The sequence below is a fragment of the Pleurodeles waltl genome, chromosome 5 (genome assembly GCF_031143425.1).
Source record: "Pleurodeles waltl isolate 20211129_DDA chromosome 5, aPleWal1.hap1.20221129, whole genome shotgun sequence".
NCBI classification, from domain to species: domain Eukaryota; kingdom Metazoa; phylum Chordata; class Amphibia; order Caudata; family Salamandridae; genus Pleurodeles; species Pleurodeles waltl.
This window is the reverse complement of record NC_090444.1, coordinates 1,250,418,749-1,250,439,244: the sequence shown is the minus strand read 5'-3', so window position 1 is coordinate 1,250,439,244 and position 20,496 is coordinate 1,250,418,749. Positions and strand designations below refer to the sequence as shown.

Below are 20,496 nucleotides of genomic sequence, written 5' to 3'. Positions count from 1 at the left end.
TCAGTGAAATGAACACACATTTACAGTATGTACACAGGTATGTATGTAATGTGAATAGGTTAAGATACCACTTATAGGCACTATACATTCATGTGCATATGGATGAAGTTTAGAACCTGGTTTTGAAATAGAAAAACCTGCATTGAGATAAAGCAAAGGACTAGGTAACTGATAGCAGGGGCGATCCATAGAGAACAACACACAATCTGACAATACATATTGTTCATTGTTCAATAGGGAGAAACAGCCATGATGCTACTAATTTGGACAACACAAGATATTTTTGAAACTAAAGTTTAAATATATATCTTTTGATAGGTGTCTAGAAACATTCTGAACAACTAGGTTAAGGGCAAGGACCCCATTTGTGATTAGTGAGACATACATAGGTGTAAATTACCAGTCTCCACCCCATCAGGGATTCCTGTCAAACCTTCATGATATAGGATCTACAAGGTATTTTTCTCACAGGGAAAGAGTTGTAATGGGGTGCTGGGAGAACCACCACCAGTCCTCTGGACCTCCAGGCGATTCTTGGAGGCCAGGGAATGGGCTCTCCGCCGCAAGTCATTCCACCTCTTCCTTATTTCCTCCTCTGTGTGCAGATTGTTAGCCACAGCATTTACTTTGTTGACTATTTGGTCCCACATTTGCCTTTTCTGAGATAAGGTAGTATTTTGGAATTGTACTAAACAAAATACTACTCTAATAGTTTCATCCACCATTACTGTCAATTCTCCCTCTGTAAAACGAAGGTTCCTCCTTCCTGCCATAGTGATGAAAAAGATATACTGGTGCCCCTAAAGTTTTTTGAAAAATAAGGAAAAAACGAAGAAGTGAAAAAAAGAGGGAGAATTGAAAAAGGAAATAACCTGGCTGTTCAGTGGCAAGGTAGTCTTCAGATTGGTGGTCAGCAGTGGAATGGCAAAGGATCATGGTCTGATATGGGGTGTTTTTTTAGTGTGTTTTGTAGGTGTTCACAATTGTCCAATATACATCAGGTGTGGGCTGCTAGCATCCATTCAATAGCCACAGCCATAGTCCAGTGCTGAACAGGTCCTGTGACAGACTCCTGACATCATAGGACCAGCGCTGGTACACCACAAGCATGACTGGGTTATCTAAATATGGGTGTGCCGACGACAGTGGAGTAATACTCACCAGCATTGGAGCCCACCACGTCTGCTGAGGGATACAGCTAGTGCGAAGGAGTACACTACATCAACGGGGACATCGGTTGAACAGCGATAGATCTACATACAGTGGTTGGAACACCGTTAGCTTGATATAGTACTTGGGACCACCACTGCCACTGTGGCGGATTGGGGGTAATACTGCCAAGATCTAAATTAGACCCTAAATCCTTGTGTCTAGAAAGCTCAAGAAAACTTATCACAGACACTATCACACACAGAGGTAGCAGCAACAATATTATAGTAAAATATGAACATTTCTAGATTGTCTAGCAACAAGAGTATGGCATTTGGCATATGCCTACCAAAGCTACTTGTTTGAGAAAATGTTATTGTAAATGTGATTTTTCATAGTGGAAGCCATAACAGACACCAAATAAAGAGCTTTGGAAACCTTAAACAAAACAGTAATTGGATGAGCATTGCCTTATGAGTACTTATGTACAAGAGGCAGCCTGAAAAATTGCATCCTACCAATGAAAATGGGAATCCATCAGATCTCCTGTAGCTTCATAATAAACACAAAGCCAAACAACTGAGATGGCTAGTATTTCCAGCTGCAGCAATTTATGCTGTAGGCAGCAGATTCTCTCCACTGGTGACACTGCATTATATGGAGTCCCTAGGTAGTATAAAACAATCAGCATATGCCTTATAACCATTTACTGGAAAACAGCACAAAGTGCCCCAGGGAGTGGCCGTTATAGGTAGATTGTAGCAGCGTAGCAGCCATAGACTGCAGCAGGCTGACATGTCATTTGAGCAGATGGTTAACACCAGAATTCTAGCCCCTCTTGAAAGGCAATTAAGGGTTATTGTTGTGTGTTATATTGAGTTGGATGCTGAAGATGATGTGTTGTAGAGCTGTTGTTTGAGAGAGACTATGATGTGTGCAACAGTAGATGCTGGCTGTCACTGCTGAGAGCCAGTGGTGAGGGTATAGCGGGAAGAGAGACGTGTGAGAGGGTAGAAAGAGGAACAGCAACACTCTCATCAGGACACAAGAAGTGGCGAACTAGCCACCAATGTTTGTGGCCATATTTGGCCTTGTGCTAAAGGTGTTTCACCAAGTACGGTGATGGGGCACTGCCCAGCCTATGTAGGCCACAAAGCAGTTGCTTTTCTCACCCCAACTCACTTCCCTTTGTGGCCCCTGATGGGAACAGCTTGCCCCCCTTTCTCGCTGGAGGAGTTTGGTAGAAGGGTGAACTGTGTTTGAAAAATTAAGAGACAAAATAAATGATGCATTTATGTATCTGTTCTGTTTACTGATAGTATTACCATTCAAGCTCTCAAACACAACTGTGTTTCTTCCAAATTAGTTTTCCTTTCATTTATTTCCTACCTTTATTGCATCTACCTTTTTCATTCCTCCCTTCTTTTTCTTTCTCACTGCCTTGCCTCCCTTCCACCTTGGTTTCTTCATTGTTGGCATTCTCCTTTTGTCATAGATCTCTCTCAAGTTTCACATGCATTCAAGCATTTCATTCCTTTCCTATTATTTTCTCTTCTTCTTGTATCCTTCCCCTGCACCCTTCTTCTTCAGACTTTTCAGCCTCCCTTCATAACATTGTACCTTCACCTCTTCTTCCTTGCCACTATTTGCCACTCTTCTTTCATTTCCACTCTACTCTAAAACACTCTACTCTAAGCCACACTACTCTGCAACACTCCACTCCACGCCACTCCACTCTGTGTCACTCCACTCTCCAGCTCTCTACTCCATGCCACTCTACTATTTGCCACTCCACTCTATGCCACTCTACTTCATGCCACATAACTCCACACAATTCTGCTTCACACCACTCTACTTTACGCCACTCCACTCTAAACCACTCTACTCTGTGCCACTCAATGGCAGTCCTCTCTAACCCGCTCCACTCTATGACGCTCCATTCTATGCACTCCACTTTATACCATTCAGTGCCTAATTTGTAAACAAATAAGTGTTGAGGCCTGCGTCAGCAGCCCGCTGCATCTTACACCACCTATTGTCCCTACCAGCATTGCCAATGACAGTACCAGCACAACTACAAAACATCACACTCCTACAAGTGCGACAATCCAGACTATTCCAGGCCCCCAGAGCTATATATTAGAATGGCTTTAGCAGTAGGTATTAGTCATGTTTAATGTACATGGTAATTAATAAATAACTGTTGTTCTCATTTCTAAATTAGAACAATCATTGCCAATATTTGGCAGACTGTCACAAGTGCCAGTGTTGCCAATTAAGTGCCAATGCTGAGCACTGGAAACCACTGGCTCAAATTAAGCACTGATACTACTCTATGCCACTCCACCCTATGCCACACCACTTTTAGCAATGCTGAGCAGCTTCCACACTACTGCATAACGTGGCTAAAAGACATTGGAAAAACAATAGCTCTTTGCCAATGCCTGTTACTTGGATTTTCCCTTTCAACAGCATCAGCAACATTGGCTTGGACTTCCAGTTCCCTCATGATGCACGTATAGCCCAGGTGACACCCGACAATGGAGAACACCTCAGATTGCCCCATGCAATGTCACTACTTGCTCATGTGCATGGGCCGTTCTGCTGTCTCCGACCTTATGGACAATGTTTCTCTGCACAGCTCCCTACAGAGTCAATGTGAGCTGTGCCATTGTAGTAGCTGGAGGGGGGGACACCTCTCTTTGTTCCTCCTTCCCAAAATTCGTCTCAGATGTAAAGAGATACAATTACTTCACTTGTTATGGTACTCCAAGCACCCTATGCTGTCCTGTAGGTAGATTCAAAACTTTATTGACACTGCCAACAAAACACTGCTGGAAAGGGGATGACCCATTTGCCTTACGTATGCATTTTTTAAATGTATTACCTGTGCTCTGGCAGTAGGCTAATTATGTTTATACCATGCCTAAAACTACACAAATAGTACCCATTATGATGACACCGAATGCGTCTGTGATAGTATCAGAATTTAATCATTTCATAGAAGAATCTTCGGGCTCAAAGACCAGGCCACTAAGCCTTTAAATCAGAAGGCCACCGTCCGCATCTAGTGGCCTGACCCATTTTCTCCCCTTGGATCCAGTTAGAGCACTGTCCAGTGCGTGGCACGGTGCTGTTTGTCTGAAAGAAATGTATAACATCAGTTAATCAGATGACAATATGCAGATGGCACCGTGTCTCCTGGCTGTGCGCCCAGACAACCTCCATGTGTAGTTGGACTTGTGACAGGGGACTTCCGGCTGGAAGCAGTGCTGTGTCGGAGGCCGGGCTTCACACAGTTACAGAGCTGTTTCTGTGACGCTACCCTGTCCTCGTCTATGTTCTTAAGTAAACGTCATGCACTTAATTGACGGTCAAGTCCAAATCATGCTTAAACTGGCGACGCCCACCCTAGAAACAAAATGTAAATAGCTGAATTACGTAGGTGTGGTCATTTAAATTTCAATTATACTTGTATTTTAGGATGTGTGTCGCGAAATTGCGATCAATGAAATCGACCTAAAAAATGTTTGTAGCTGCTATATAAACTACCACTGTATCGTGAGGATAAGTGTCTATTTAGTATGTTTAACCCATTTACTTACTTTGATAATGTAGTGATAGTCAAACAGTGGTTGCAAAATTTTTCACAGCAATACATTGCACCCTATATAGTGACCGCTGACTATTTAGTTTATTATAATCTGTGTAAAAATGTACATATTAACCGCGATTGTATATTTATTGTGTTTAAAATCATCACTTACCATATGCTTTATCTAAAAAACAATGGGGCATATTTATAAGAAAGCGGTGCATCACTCGATGCACCACTATCCTTGTGTTGCCCTGCGCCACTCTAACGACACCATGTGTGATCCATACTTACAATACAGTGCACGGTGGCGCACATTAGAACAATAGCGTCAAAAAAGTTGACGCTATTGTGGCACTTTGCAGGATTAGCGCCCAAAATGATGGTGCTAATCCTGTAAAGTAAAGGGATACTGGGTGCGTCATTTTAAACGCCTGCGTAAGCCAGGCATTAAAAATGACACAATGACAGCGCTAGAATGCCCCTCTTGCATACATTGTGCCTGACGCATGCATAATGTGGCACAAGGGTTTACAAAGTAGCACACACTTTGTAAATATGGCACGTCTGAAATGCCTACCTAACGCCACATTAGCTTAAAAAATGGCGCTAATGTGGTGCAAGGATTCGCAAGGGGCTTGTAGATATGCCCCAGTATTTTTTAAGTGTCTGAATGACCGTTCCATCTTTACACTTGATCACACCAGAGCACATAAGAAACAGCATGATTGCACCTTTTCTAACGTAACAAGTTGAATTTAACACATGTGAGGTGGTAGATAATACGAATGAACAGTGATGTAAACGTACTCAAGAGAAATTCATGTGGGAGTGCATGTTAATGTAAAATTGTTTAAATGTGTTATTTTAATAAGAAGAAATCCTTGTTTCCTTATGAACCTCTGCTAATTTAACTTCCTCCCAAAGACCTGTCGAACATAAAATTTACTTATTAGGTAGTTTTGCAGGGTGCCATTGTATGGGCAGTTTACAGCATAGTTTGACACTTAAACAGCAATATAAATTGGTGCACTTTTTTGCAATACCAAGTTCAAATCCATTTGCAAAAAGGTGCAAACCCTCTATCATCTAAATAACCACTGCTGAAGTTCCACAGCCTACTTATTCAATCAGCAGGGGTGTAGCTTAAGTATGGGTGTTTGGGGTGTTACACCCTCCTAATAATACATTTTCTGACAACCGAGACAACTGGTGCTTTCAGTGGGGCATGATGAGATGTCTGTCGGATTTCACCAGGAATTGTTACATGCACACTGACAAAAACGCACACAAGCTCTCCCTCTCTGTTTTGAAAGTGCTCAAAAATATTGGTTATTTTACAAAATATTGCTTCCTCCCTTGATAGTCCTATCAATCTGCATTCCTCTCCCAATTTTCACGGCCCCTTAGGCCCCTCTCATGAACCCTGCTTGTTGTATAATGTATTTAAACATTACATGACAGCCTGGTTGTCAGAAAATCTAAAGCTCACTCCTCCCCAGGTTTACTGACCAAGCTACACCCATGCCAATCATCAATAGGACAAGCAGCTTAAGCCTCCTTCTCTTTTGTATGCACATGCATCTTCTCTAACACAGCCACAGTTTCCATTTAAACACCTGCTCTGTCTCTGTGGCCAGTTACCCAGCCCTAGTGTATTTCTCATGTAACCGCACACATCAACCTTCCTCACCCAGAACACACAACTATTGCTGCTTGCAATAAGGTTGTAATTGGTGTCCCCTTTCATATAAACAGCTACCTAGGATATTTGGTCTGCAGAGCTTCCTCCAAAAGCTCAACCATTTTGAGGTTTTTGGCTGCCCTGCCTGGGTTACATAGTGCTCGAAGGAGCATGATTGGCTATTGCACATAGCAAGGGAAGAGCAGAGCCTCTGAAATGTCCTAAGGATTTTTGGAAGCCTAGCAAAATATATTTTAGAGCTCTCTGTATGGAACAACTTTGAATTTTTCGCCCATTTTCAGCAAATTCAATTCTTCATGATACCAAACAATATTGAATTACACTTTACACTTTCAGAGAGGAAAACACAAACAACACTGAAAGCTGAAGTTGCTTGGTGTCTGCCAGACAAATAATGCCAAAAGAAAGCATGACCAAGCATTAAAAAAGCAATTTATTTTACTATTTGGATCTTAGTTTTTTGACTTGCAACAATAAAATGTTATATTGAATTGGGTGTTTAACTAGTCCGTTTCTCCCATTGTAGAAAAATCACAGTGAGTATGACTTGGTAAATGTTTAGTGGACTACTGTATAGTATTAACCTAAGTGCTAGGATCATAGTGCATCAATTGTATCTTTAATTGAGGCTATTAACAAATCACAACTAAAAACCTCCTTCACTACTGGTGTTCTTGCTGCAACAGAGTTAATTAAAGCAGTGCTCTAAGCAGTTTCACAATTTCATTGGGTGATATCTACTAATCTACTAAAATTCCCCTTATTTAACTTACCCTTTCTTATCCCTCTGCTCCTCTTTGAATGTGTGTACTTTGCTGGGTAGGAGGTTACTTTAACTCTGGTGAGCAAAATAAAAGAGCAGCATATAGAAGGACCGAGGAATAAAGAGAACATTTGAGCAAAAGTGTTGAAGTAGAGAGAAAAGGAATGTAGAGCAAATATGAAAGAGAGAGATAGGTGAGTAGGGAGAGACCTAAGGTAAAGAGATTAAGTTGAGGTAGCAAGAAAGATGAAGAGAGTTAGAAAGATGAAGATAGAGAAAGAGCGGCAGAGAAATGTGTACGGTGTTAGAGTGAGGTTGGTAAGTAGAGAGAGCTAGGAAGGGAGGAAATGTAAGGAGGAGAGAATTGTAGTGGGCAAAGGGGTGAATCAGAGAGAGAGAACGGTAGAAAGAGAAGAGCTAAAGAGAGACAATGGCAGAGAGAGGTAGAGTGATGAGGTAGTGAGAGAAACATAGAAGAAATATAGAGAGCTGGTCATTAGTGAAAGGGACTAAAAGAGAAGAGGTATATAAAGACAGGTCAGGTAGACAGTGTAGTGAGGCAGAGATAAAAAGAGAGAGAGGGGTTTGGCTAGAAGGCTGGAAAGATAGATGAGATGTAGTTCAAAAAGAAGAAGAAAGTCACAGGCAAAGTCAAGAAAGAACTGTGAGGTTCATAGAGATGTAGGTGAGGAGATGATGAAGTGAGACAGTTGTGAAGTAGATATAGAGGTGGAAAAGTGGAGAGAGCTAGACAGATGTATAAAGGAGGAGGAACAGAGATAGAGCAGGAGAAGACAGAAAAAGAAGTAAAGGTTGATTAATAGAAGTAATGATAAAGGGTGAACTTAGTGAGAAAGGTGAGGTAGAGCATCAGAGGAAGAAAGGGAGAGGACGTGAGTAGGAGAAGGGTGGTAGCAAATGAATGGTGAGGTAAACTAAGAGGTTAGGTAGTGTGAGAGAGTGATAGGATAGAGAAATGAGATAGCAAGAGGGATATGAGGTTGAGAGAGATATATGAGACAAAGAGTTGGGCAAGGAAGACAGTTGTGAGGTAGAAACATGTATGAGAAAGATGTAAGGTATATAGACATGGAGCAAAAGCTAGAACAGTGAGGTAATGAGAGAGAGGAAGGTGAGACAGAGGAGGTGCAGATGGTGCAGAACTGAAGGGAGGTGAGATGGAAACAAAGCAGAGAGGTCCAAGACAGAGCATAGTAGATATAGCTTTAAGGTAGAGTGAAAGTTTAGAGAGTGAAAGATGTAGCAGTAGAAAGTAATGGAATGCTAAAGATACAAGGTCATAAGAGTGAGAAAGAGGGAGGTAGAGCAGTAGACATAGATTAGGTACAGAGAGATGAGATAGTAGTGATTTGTAGTCTAAGCGAGGTAAGAAGAGAGTGGTGTGACAGAAGAACAGGAGGAGAGATAAAGGGAGAGACAAGACACAGAAAGATTATATTTATTTGTAACTGCCACTAACTGCCTGACAGTGTAAAGGTTTAGGTTGAGCAGTTCATTAATGCACACTACATTCTGCTAAGCATACCCAGCTGTCATACTAGGAGCTAATTATGAGGGAGCCCCTTGAAACGATTGTAGGTTGACTAATAATGGTGTATGACATTAGAACTCCTGCCTTAACCTTAACAATGCAGAGCCTTTATCACATATGCCTTTACCACGCATGCATTCACAACAAAAGGTAAGTATTTGTGAGGAAAGTTAAACATATATATATATATATATATATAAATGTGTGTGTGGGTGTGTGTGTATGGTCAGCTGCTGCTTTCACATCACATAAAGGGTGCTGTGGATTTGCGCTGGGGTGAAGCTGAGTGATGAGTGGAATCTCATCATTTTGAAGTATATATATACATATATTACCTGGTGGCGGTCACCATGGGTACTGATAGTTAGGGCCATGTTTCCAATTCCATAATAAAAGCGTTTTTGACTTGCCTATATCTTTGGCATCGTTTGACAGGGCAAAAAAGCACAAAAAAAAAAAGTGCTGTGAATTCGCGTATTCATGACAAACAATAAAAAAAAAGAACAGGTTTGGGCTCCTGCACTTGTTTTTAAGATCCCCCGGATATTCTGAAATAAAAGAGTAGGGTGCATGGATCCCCCCTCCTAAGGCATTTTGATGCCCCAGGGACTGCCACCTCCCTTGGTCTTATTTATAATGAATACAGGGGGTTCTTGTGGCCCCTCCGCAGCTCCGGGGATTGTCACCTCCCGGGGGGTTTGATGAAATATAATGTGAGGGTGGGTGCGCAGCTCTCCTGCAGCCCTGGGGACCACCACCTCTCTAGGGGCCAGATGTAGCACGCCGTTTGCATGGTGCAATCTGCGAAAATCGCAGTTTGCGCAATGCAAACGGCCTAACGCGATGCACATTCACAAATTGCGAGTCGGTACTGACTCGCAATTTGTGAATGCGACTCGCAAATAGGAAGAGGTGTTCTCTTCCTATTTGCGACTCGCATCGCAATTCAGAATTGCTTTGTGACCGCGAATGCGGTCGCAAAGCAACTCGCAGTTACCACCAGTGTCACACTGGTGGTAACTCATTCGCAAAAGGGAAGGGGTCCCCATGGGACCCCGTCCCCTTTGTGAATGTTGCCCAGAATGTTTTTTCAGAGCAGGCAGTGGTCCAATGGACCACTGCCTACACTGAAAAAACGAAACCAAATGGTTTCGGTATTTTTTTCATTTTGCAACTCGTTTTCCTTTAAGGAAAACGGGCTGCAAAATGAAAAAAAACTTCAGCAGGCCACCATCCCTGTGAGTGCAGGGGCTCGCTATGGGGTCGCAAAATGCGACCCACCTCATTAATATTGATGAGGTGGGTCTTTGCGACCCCATAGCGAGTCGCAGACGGTGTCTGAGACACCGTTCTGCATCCGAGATTGCGACTCGGAAATTGCGAGTCGGATAGACTCGCAATTTCCGAGTCGCAATCTCGGAGTTTGCTACATGTGGCCCTTGGGCTTTAATCTACCACAGTGCGGGGGGCCGTGTGTCCCTCTCGCAGCCCCGGGGAACACCACCTCCCCGGCTTCCATCAATTATAATGTGGGAGGCTGTGTAACCCCCCCCCATAGCCCGAGGGACCGCCACCTCCCCAGGGCTATTTTACATTGGAGTGCAGCCACCCTGGTGGAGCCAATGATGGCCCTTGGAACTGCCACCCCCCAGGGCCGGCTCCTGCTATCTCCCTGGGTGTCCACCCCCGGAACATAGCTGTTTGCTCTGACTTGGCGGGAGGTTTGACAGTGCAAACACTTCACTTCACTAAAAAAACATAAAGGTTACAGGGACATTATAGTTAGGAAATAGATTTTCAAAACCTTAAAAATTCACAAAAAAAACCACAAAGGTTACAGGGACGTTATAGTTAGATTTAGAATTTACACACACAAAACCATAGAAATTCAGCAGTTATAGTTAGAGTTATCTCAGGAAACTACAACTAATGCCCTAAGGTAACTATAACTCACACCTCCACAATGCACAGTCTTCTCATCAATAATTTCACTGCAAATGTTGCTGTGATATTGTTAATCATATCATAGAATATGTAATGATTGATGTAATATGTGGGGTAATTAGAAGTGCATGGCGAGGGTGCAAGTTATAGTTACCTTAGGGCATGAGTTATTGTTTCTCGAGCTAACTATAGCTATAACTGCTAAAATTCTATGTTTTTTTGTGAATAAATTCCGAACCTAACTATGAATTCACTGTAACCTTTGGCTTTTGAAATGAATTACTGTTTTTTTAATTCTATTTCCTCACCACAACATTCTTGTAACCTTTGTTTTTTTCAGTGAATTTCTATGGCTTTTTTAATGTAAAGTAGTTTTTATTACTATGCACGTCGGTAGATGTCTGCAGGCCCTGCTGCCAACCCCCTATAAACGCCCAACCCTGCGCCACGCCAAGGCCTTTGGCTGTGCGTGGCAGAGTTTGGTCACAGCCCCTTGTCTGCGGTCAGGCCTTACGGCCAACTCCACACCACGTACTAGAGGTTGGCCAGAGGGCCTGACCTGCCACCAGACCTTCCAGCCAGGCCCCCTATAACCACCCAGAGACCTTTTCTAGACTTTGAATAATGGTATACTTAGAATGAGATATTTTAGGATAAATTGAAAAGAAAAATGTATTTGTCAAGTAAAAAGAGTGCAATTACATTCTGTATATAACTTAAATATTTGAATTTGAAAAGTAATTAATCCAGGAATTTGACTACTGACACACCTAGACTGGAACCCTTAACCTTCAGGGTGAGGGCCCGAGACCTTAAACCTCTAGGGCTCAGGTGACTGTTTGCTATGCAGTTTCCAGACATGCATATGACAATCAACCCAAAGATTTTGATGGAAAAAAGACATAAATGTTCCATCACTAGGAATGCTTAACAGTCAAAACACTAGTAAATAAACAGACACACTTCATGAGATACCAGGATTTGAACCTTCAACCTACTGAGTGACACTCAAATAGATTTACCAGTAGGTCGGAAGTGACTCTGTTTTTTGGGCATCAAAACTATAATATTCGAAACAAACATCTTGCTAGTGTGATACTTTGAAGTCATTGTTTAGAGAGACCACTGCAATAACAATCTCTCTCTCTCTACCTCTCTCTCTCTCTTCCATCCCATTATGGGATAGAACAGAGAGAGAGTGACATGTCCGCTGGGGGAGCCTGAGCTGCTTAAAATAGCAGCTAATTGCTTGCAGGAGCAATGTTTTCATCTGTTTCCGTGCACGCTGTCAGCTCCCACTAAGCAAACAGCTACCTCCTGAGGGTTGGTACCTCAGGAGGTAGCAGGAGCTGGCACTGTTGGGTGGCAGTCCCCAGGGCCATCCATGGCTCCACGAGGGGGGCCATGCGGCCCCCTCCATCACTGAATTTAGCTACAGGGAGGTGTTGGTCCCCAGGGGTCCATTACGGACCCTCTATACTAATTTATTTTGGCCCCAGGGAGGTGGAGGTCCCTGGGACTGCAGGGACGGGGAGCCCCACATAATATGTTTGATTTGCCTTGGGGAGGTGGCGGTCTCGAGGGCATCCCCCCATATATCCAACTCATTGCTCTGGCCAGGTGATGGTCCTAGGGGGTTTGGAGGGGGCTGTGTGGGCTCCCACTGCATTAATTTAAGATGTTTAGCCCCAGGGAGGTGATGGACCCAGGGGTGTGGGTGGTTCGAGCTGGCCCACCCCATGCATATTTCTAAGTGCCCGGGGAGGTGGTCGTCCCTGGGGCTGTGGAGCAGTGCACAGGACCCCTCATAAATTTATAACCATTTGCCACGGGGAGGTGAAGGTTGCAAATCCCGGGTCCCAGGAGGTGCTGTGCAGGCACCCCACCATAATTATAAAGCAGTGCCCCCAGGAGGTGGTGGTCCCTGGGGCTTTCATAAACCCTAGAAAGAGGGCCCCATGTAGGCCCCTCCCATTTTTTTTGCTATGCCCCCCAGACCTGGCCCACCCGGTGGCCCAAAAAAAAAAAAGGAAGTGCAGTCTTTTTTCAAAAATCATGGTGAAATTCGCAGACTTGCTGTGATTTAAAAAAATACTTTTAAGCCTTGGGGCGGTCCCTGCACCAAGGTTAGTGGGGGCAGAATGACAGTACCTTCCCCCTTTCTTTTTTTTCTCTTTTTTTGAGACTAGGCTGAAGCAGATTTATTTTAATATTTCAAAAACTACTGAACGGATTTACACCAAATAACATAAAAAAGTATTTCTGCCAAATTTGGTGTCATTTTGTTTAGCTGTTTGGGCTGTAGTCGTGGCTAAAATTCCTACTGGAATTAAAATGGGAAATGTACTTTTTTTGACCCCCCCCTTTTCATGGCACCCACTTGATGGATCAACCTGAAATTTCCCATGCACAACAAGATTCTCTGGCACAGGTTTTTTGGAAAGATTTGTGAAGATTCATCAAACGGTGGCAAAGATTTAGGCAATTCAACAAACACTTTTTCTATGAAAACTAGGTCCTAACTATAATTACCTACTGGTGACTGCTATTAGGTACAATATATAGTATTGGAAAATGACCCTCTCTGAAGGGGCACCCCCAACTTTTTGCCTTCCTCCTCCTCTTTTTCAGACCTTGTTTTTGTTGGCTTTAAGACTCTGGGCACCTTACCACTGCTACCCAGTACTAAAACATGGTAACATTGGCTCATTCACAAGTGGCATATTCAATTTACTTGTAAGTCCCTAGTAAAGTGCACTACATGTGCCCAGGGCCTGTTAATTAAATGCAACTAGTGGGCCTGCAACACTGATTGTGCCACCCACATAAGTAGCCCCGTAACAATGACTCAGGCCTGCCATTGCAAGGCCTGTGTGTGCAGTTTCTCTGCCACTTTGACTTGGCATTTAAAACTACTTGCCTGCCAATTCTTAAACTCCTCCATTTTGTTTTACATATAAGTCCCCTCTAAGGCCCTAGGTTGCCCATACAGCAAGGTGCTATAAAAGTAAATGGGAGGACATGTACTTGTAGGTTTTACATGTCCTGGTAGTGAAAAACTCCCAAAGTCATTTTTCACTACTGTGAAGCCTGCTCCTCTCATATGCCAGCATTAGAAATTCCCTTATGCACCTTTAAGTGGTAATGTCTGATCTGAAAGAGTACATTAACATGTTTCGTATGGTTGGGTGGTGGTGAGAAATCCTACTTACTGGTGAAGCTGGATTTAACATTACAATTTTAGAAATGCCACTTTTAGAAAGTAGACATTTCTCTGCACGTACTGCTCTCTGTGTCTTACATCCACCTCTAGTCTGTGCTGGTTGACAGCTTTCCTTGTGCATTCCACCCAGACAGCCATAAACACAGGACACTCAGCTGCATCTGCATTCATCTGCATACTGATGGGTCTTTCTGCGCAGGAAGGGTGGAGTGGCTCTCACTTACACATCAAAGGCTAGTGGTCTGACCTCACACAAAGGACTGATAAACCCACACAGATCTCCTGGCAGACAGGACTGGTTGAAAGGGGAACTGGTGCACTTCAAAACCATTCTTTGAACTTTCCCTCACTTCAAAGGCCCATTTGGGTATATAAACTGGGTCTAAGACCCCCTAAAATCAGACACTTCTGGACCTACAACTGGACATTCAGAGGGACTGCCATGCTACCCAAAGGACTCATTTGGACTACTTTTTCTGGAAGGACTGCTCTCTTGCTTGTTGCCCTGCTGCCTGCTGCCCCTGACTCTGCTGCCTGCTGCCCCTGACTTTACCTTCCCCCACAAGTGATCTCCAAGGACTTGCACTGAGCTTGCCTCCTGTTGAAAAGTCTCAGATCCATCAAAGACTTCAGCAGATAGAGGAGATCCGTGGTGCCGGAAAACCAACACAAGGCCTGCAAAAACTGACGCATCACCTGCAGAATCAACGCAACACCTGTCTCACGGCTGAAAAATCACTGCAGCGCTTCTTCGAATCGATGCAGTGCCTGTTTCATCATCGCAGCGCATTTTGTATTTTCCACACATCATCCCTGGGTATCAAAATATCCCCACATTGTAGTAAGAAGCTATGACTTAGCACCCAGAAGTCGACGCATCACCTTACCCATGAGGAAAGAATCGACCCATCACCTCCACCGCACCAGAAAAACAAATTATTGCTTTACTTTCTGATGCATCCCCTCCTCTGCGGCCCCCTTGCATCGTTATTTTTAACGCACCCCAGGTACTGTGTGTGAAGTAGATACAGCCACTGATTCTTATGAATTAAGACCCATCTAAACCTTTAAAAAGTGATTTCTTGACTTGTGCATACTGGGTCTTTGTCTTTTTGCTCTTGTTTTATTCAGATAAATATTGCGTGTGTCCTAGATTTTGGGATCAAGCATGCTAACAGGGTCCTTGTCGTGCAACTTGATACCGCACACATGTCCATGCCACCTTAGGTAGCATTTAGTAGTGCTAGTGCTGACTTGCTGCCTGACTGTTAGCACTGTTCACTGAACACTCTCATGAAAATGATTGTTAAACGTTTTGGAACTGTATTGCATGAGGGATGGAATCTCATAAATTGAACATAGATGTAAATATATATGAAGCAACGTGGGTTGATCATTATACTAGAATCTTCAACTATGATTCCTCACCAGCTCCTGAAAGGATGACCCCCTTGGTGATACCATCTTTCTATAAAGAAACGGAGGAAATGAACCAAAAAGGCAGGGGCCAAAGATCTGTTTAGGGGACAAAGTATGAGTGAAGCAGTATCTCACCCGAAGTCAGGTAAACTTCCAGGTTCTAAGATGGTTCTTTGGGAGGCTTTCTCTTTTTACAGTTCTGGTAAACCCCAATTCTGAAAACCTGTTCTGTCCAATTTACTTCAGTAATGGAGTTCCCCAAATCATGGAAACGTAGAATAATGTTGCAGTATATAGGAAGGGCTTGCCTCAAGGTCCAAAATCATACAGATAGGTAACTTAGCTTGGCATGCACCATATGTTCAGGACATGAGTAATCCTATAGAGAATTGAAACCCCATCATGCCCTCTCTTCCAGTGAGCTTTTACGATGATTTTTCTAAAACCAACCAAATCTTTGTCCTAATTCACAGGACTCACACACCAATACCTTCATTTTTCGTCAGCATTCAAAGCAGTGAAAAGAGAAAAGCTATGGAGAATACTTAAACACCTGCATATGGAATGTAAACCCAGATAACCACTGCAAAGTAGAAAACAATAAACAAATTGTCTCTTTTTTTTCTATGGAATGTTTGGGTTTACCTTGTCTTTTGCAAAGGGACGCAAGAGGCCAGCTCAGCATGGCAGCGAAAGCAGCTACTGATCAAAGAGAGACAGAGCTACACTGCTGTGGTATTTCAGCGGAACAGTTTGTCCTTTACTCACAATGAGCTGAATTCACTGCTCGGGATCCGGGATGGTAATCGCCCTCAAGTGCAGGGCAATAATGGCTTTTAATGGCCCTTCCCAAACCTGCTGCCTCCATAATTGGGGAGAAGGTTACTTAACAGCCATTATGTGACATTTCATGGACTACCAAGCTACATTGTGTGATGATATCAAACAGTAAATGTAGAACAAAAACAATCTGTTTTTGTTGTATGCCTTTATTCAAAGTGAGGAATGGTAGCTTTTGCTTATCATATGTATATGTTGTTTTTGGTTTCCGCTGAGGTTTGAGTGAAAAGAGTTAATCATAATATTAATCTCAGTGAGCATTATTCAGAATTCAACTGTAATTATGTTGGACTGTGTGACAGAAGTTACCAGTCTCATCAGAAGTACAGAACCCACGGGAACACCATGTATCCATTGTGCTCATCTTGACATTTCGGCTATTAAAGCTCTCAAATACTAGGATGAAACTCCGAGAGGGATGATGAAGAATTATCAGGGGGAATCAGTTGTCTTATTCCCGAATTCATATATTTCGTCATTTCTCTGGGACCCTCAGGGATCAGGTTACCTTCACTTAGTAACCAAAACACCAGGTACCTGTAACTCCAGTAAGGGGAATAAAGGGCCTATTTATGGCCATCTTGTAATGATACCACGTGCTTTACTGCATACAGTTGTTTGGCTTCAGATCACTTAATGAAATCTTATATAAATACGTTTTCGTGCTAAGAGAAAAATCCTAAACGCAGGTTCACAGGACTTAAAAATAAGAAGGCAGATTGCTTACCTAGGGGCCCAAGTCAAGAGGAAACTCGTATAGTTAAATCAATACCAGCAATACAAATATGACAAATATGACTTTCCATTCTAAAATGTACCTGGAACTCTTTGAACGTCTCCTGAAAGGCATAATTGTTAGTCGCACATTACATCCTCTGTTTTGTAGCAACATATTGGCAGGAGGGTATTTTTTCAAAACCCAGGCTTACATTTACAAACAATTTTAACCGGGTTTGCATTAAATGTCTAATGCAAACCCTATATAAATTCTTCAGGTGGGATTTGCTATCCAACACAAATCATAATTTGTATTACACAATGTACTGCCTTGCGTTACTTTGCGTCAAGAGGGAGCATTTATGGGTGGCGCATGGGCGTTTCCATGCAACCACCCAAGAGTTTTGGTGTTATAGTACAGAGACAAAGTGGGAAAAGCCTTAAAGCATAGGTTTTGTACTGGAAGGGGCCTGTTCCAGTACGAAACCTAAGGTTCAGACAACACACACATCCTGGCACTATGGCACAACTTTACTTGCTGCGCTACATTGCGTGACTGCTTGTTAAATCTGGGCTCTCATTTCCAATATACAATGCCGGTAAAAGAAGGCTCAGCTGGAGATATGCGCCCCTGGTTGTTCATATTGCTTTACTCTGTGTAATGTGTGTGTAATGGGAAAAAAACCTCATGCTAGAGGTTTAGACGACTGAAATTGTTTTAGGGCCGAGTGCAAAGCACTCTGTCCCTGCTGTAATCTCTCTGTGCGCTTGTAACCACGCCCACTGCACCCCCATGAGCTTGTTTGGTTTGTGGGCTTGGGCATGCGTACGTCATGCCTTTTCCGGTGTTTAGCCCTCCTCGAGCGCACCGGCAAACTACTGAAAACATATGGGACTGTGTTTTCTGTATGGTTCCTGGACGACTTTTTTCTATTTAATTCCTATGCAGCGCGATCTCGTAGTAGTCGAGCGCTTTGCATCACATCAACCTTGTTACATTGCTAAATGCATTTTTGCTGATAATACGTTTGACTGTGAGCAAACTTCTGTTTTACTTTTTATTTTCAATTTATGTGGCAAGAAATGTCCAGTTTGGAATGTACAATGGAAATAGCTCTTACTCAAGGAAACGCGAGACCCATTGCATTGCAAATGCTTGTTTTGTTTCCAACCTGTGATCTGCAACCTCATTAGTGACACTTTGCTGCAATACAATAATTACACCAGTTTATTTTTTCCCATGCAGCCCAATACTCAAACGAAGTCCGGATATCACAAAATCCCCCCTAACAAAGTCTGAACAGCTCCTGAGAATAGATGACCATGATTTTACCATGAGGCCAGGATTTGGAGGTAGGTGACGAGAATAATGTCTATTCACCAAAGTCATGTGTATTACAAAGGCTGCCATAACGTTGTTCATTGATAGGTGTCATCATACATGTAAATTGACCATGGAATGACTAGGAATAGCTATCTTCAGAATATCATATAAAGGCACAACGTTGTAGTATTATGTGGTTATTTAATAAACAAAGAAAGCATACACTGTCCATTACCAGACGTCCCAACTAACATTAATATGTAATGAAACACCATTACATGATATAAATGACACCATATATACTGCAAATGCTGTGTTATTCTGTAAAAATGCCCTAATTATCCAAATGAGGTTGTCATTATGCCATAGATGAACTATCAAAATATTTTAAGATTGCACAATATTTAAGAACACTGCTAACATATAGTCCCAAAACTCTAATATGTAAATGTGATGTGCCATTCTATTTTAAACAACATAGGGGGTCATTTCAACCCTGGCGGTACAGGACCGCCAGGGCTCAAATGACGGAAGCACCGCCAACAGGCTGGCGGTGCTCCCCTGGTCATTACGACCGCGGCGGAAGCGCCGCGTTCACACCGCCGGGTCTGGCGGTTTCCCGCCACAATGGCCCTGGTGGTAGTAATCCGCCAGGGCAGCGCTGCTAGCAGCGCTGCCCAGGGGATTACGGGTCCCCCTACCGCCAGCCTTTTCCTGGCAGTTTGAACCACTGGCATGGGCAGTGCAGGGGCCCCCTGACAGGGCCCCTTTCGGCTTTTCACTGTCTGCTCTGCAGATCAATAATGTATATACGTTTAGTTCCTGACAAAAGTCAATTTTATTGGACAATGATGGTATCTTCTTTTATGATGTGGCAGCCTACTGTAGAATGGCAGCCAGCACGTGTTTTGTCCTCTCAAGGTTGGAAGATCAAAATTAGCAAGTGGTAATTGAGCAAAAGGCATTAAATACCAGCAAATACATGAGTACAGTTATAAAAATGCGACAACTTCAAAAGACATTATCAGAAAACACTTACTTTGTACTCTGGATGCAGTAGAAGTGATGCAGTTTTCCATCTCTAACCACCTCCACTACTGGCCACATATAATGGGAAGATGAGGAGCAACAAGTAGAAACAGGGAAAAAGGGAATGTGATAAGAGAAATAATAGAGATACCAGACACCACTACTCTTATTCATCACTCTCCTGAGCATTAACATGTGGGGGTCGAAGTGGATATCAAAAGACAACATCCTTATCTATCAAAATGAAGTAGACAGAAGCATTTCTTGTTGATCCATTCTGCTTCCACTTACCCTATCTACATCTGTTCACATATGAGAGTGGCCACCTTTACCTTGGGCAAATTAATTAGTATGTTCTATCTGGTTTGTTTGAAGGACTCTCAACCACTGGGTTTTAGTCCAGTTGCATGCTTCATCACTTATTCCTCTTCACAGATACTAGTAACGTATCTGAGTGGGCTCCACCTCATACCGTAAGAGGGAGCTCTTCGGTTGGTATTTTTCTGGGGTTGGGGATCTGAACTGTAAAATTGTCTCAGAGTACTCACAATATCAGTATTGTCCCTTTATTCTCAGGGTCATCTGACAAGGTTAAAAACAAAAGGTCGATGCAAAGGAGTTCTATTAAGCCTTCTGCATCTGTGAGTTGGTCAAGATGTTTCAGCCCATTCTGTGCCCAGCACAGGTCTCTTGCCTTTCGTCTGGACCAAAGGGTACTAAGATTCCAAAATATATAAGGTATTTATGTGAGCACCCATTTAGTGCAAATTACATTCATTCAAACATTCATCTCTGTTGTGCCACACATTTACAATGACTGTCTGCAGTACTTCCATAGTCCAGTTCCCATTTTTTTGTCGCTACTTGCTTCATGTAATATACACCAAATGGATGCCCGCATAAATGTTGACATAAATACAATTGATAGACGTGACTTGATACAGTCTTCTTTAGTGGTATAAATATGTTGTAATTCAGTTGCATTTTGCTTTTCTTACTTTTTTGGTCCTGTGAAGTTATAAGCATTGCAGGTGGTGTGCGAGTTATGGGTTCAATGGTTCTTGTGTGAGCAGTAGTGGCTGGTGACTGAAAGCAGTGGTGGGGCACAAATACAAGACGGAATTGCACCTTGTGAGAGAGCCTCACTACCCACGTATTTCCATTCACCTACTCACCCACTGCCTTTGGTCACCTACCCATTTACTCATCCACATTGTCATCCACTGCCATTCACAC

General features: G+C 42.9%; 1 protein-coding gene across 1 annotated transcript in view; it reads left to right on the top strand.

Moving 5' to 3' along the window:
• Positions 1-20,496, top strand: part of LOC138296400 (gamma-aminobutyric acid receptor subunit rho-1-like) — a 459,035-nt gene that overhangs the window by 139,079 nt on the left and 299,460 nt on the right. The window contains exon 3 of the mRNA XM_069235486.1: positions 18,154-18,260. Coding sequence (XP_069091587.1) covers positions 18,154-18,260 — 107 coding nt within the window. The remainder of the gene's footprint in view (positions 1-18,153; positions 18,261-20,496) is intronic.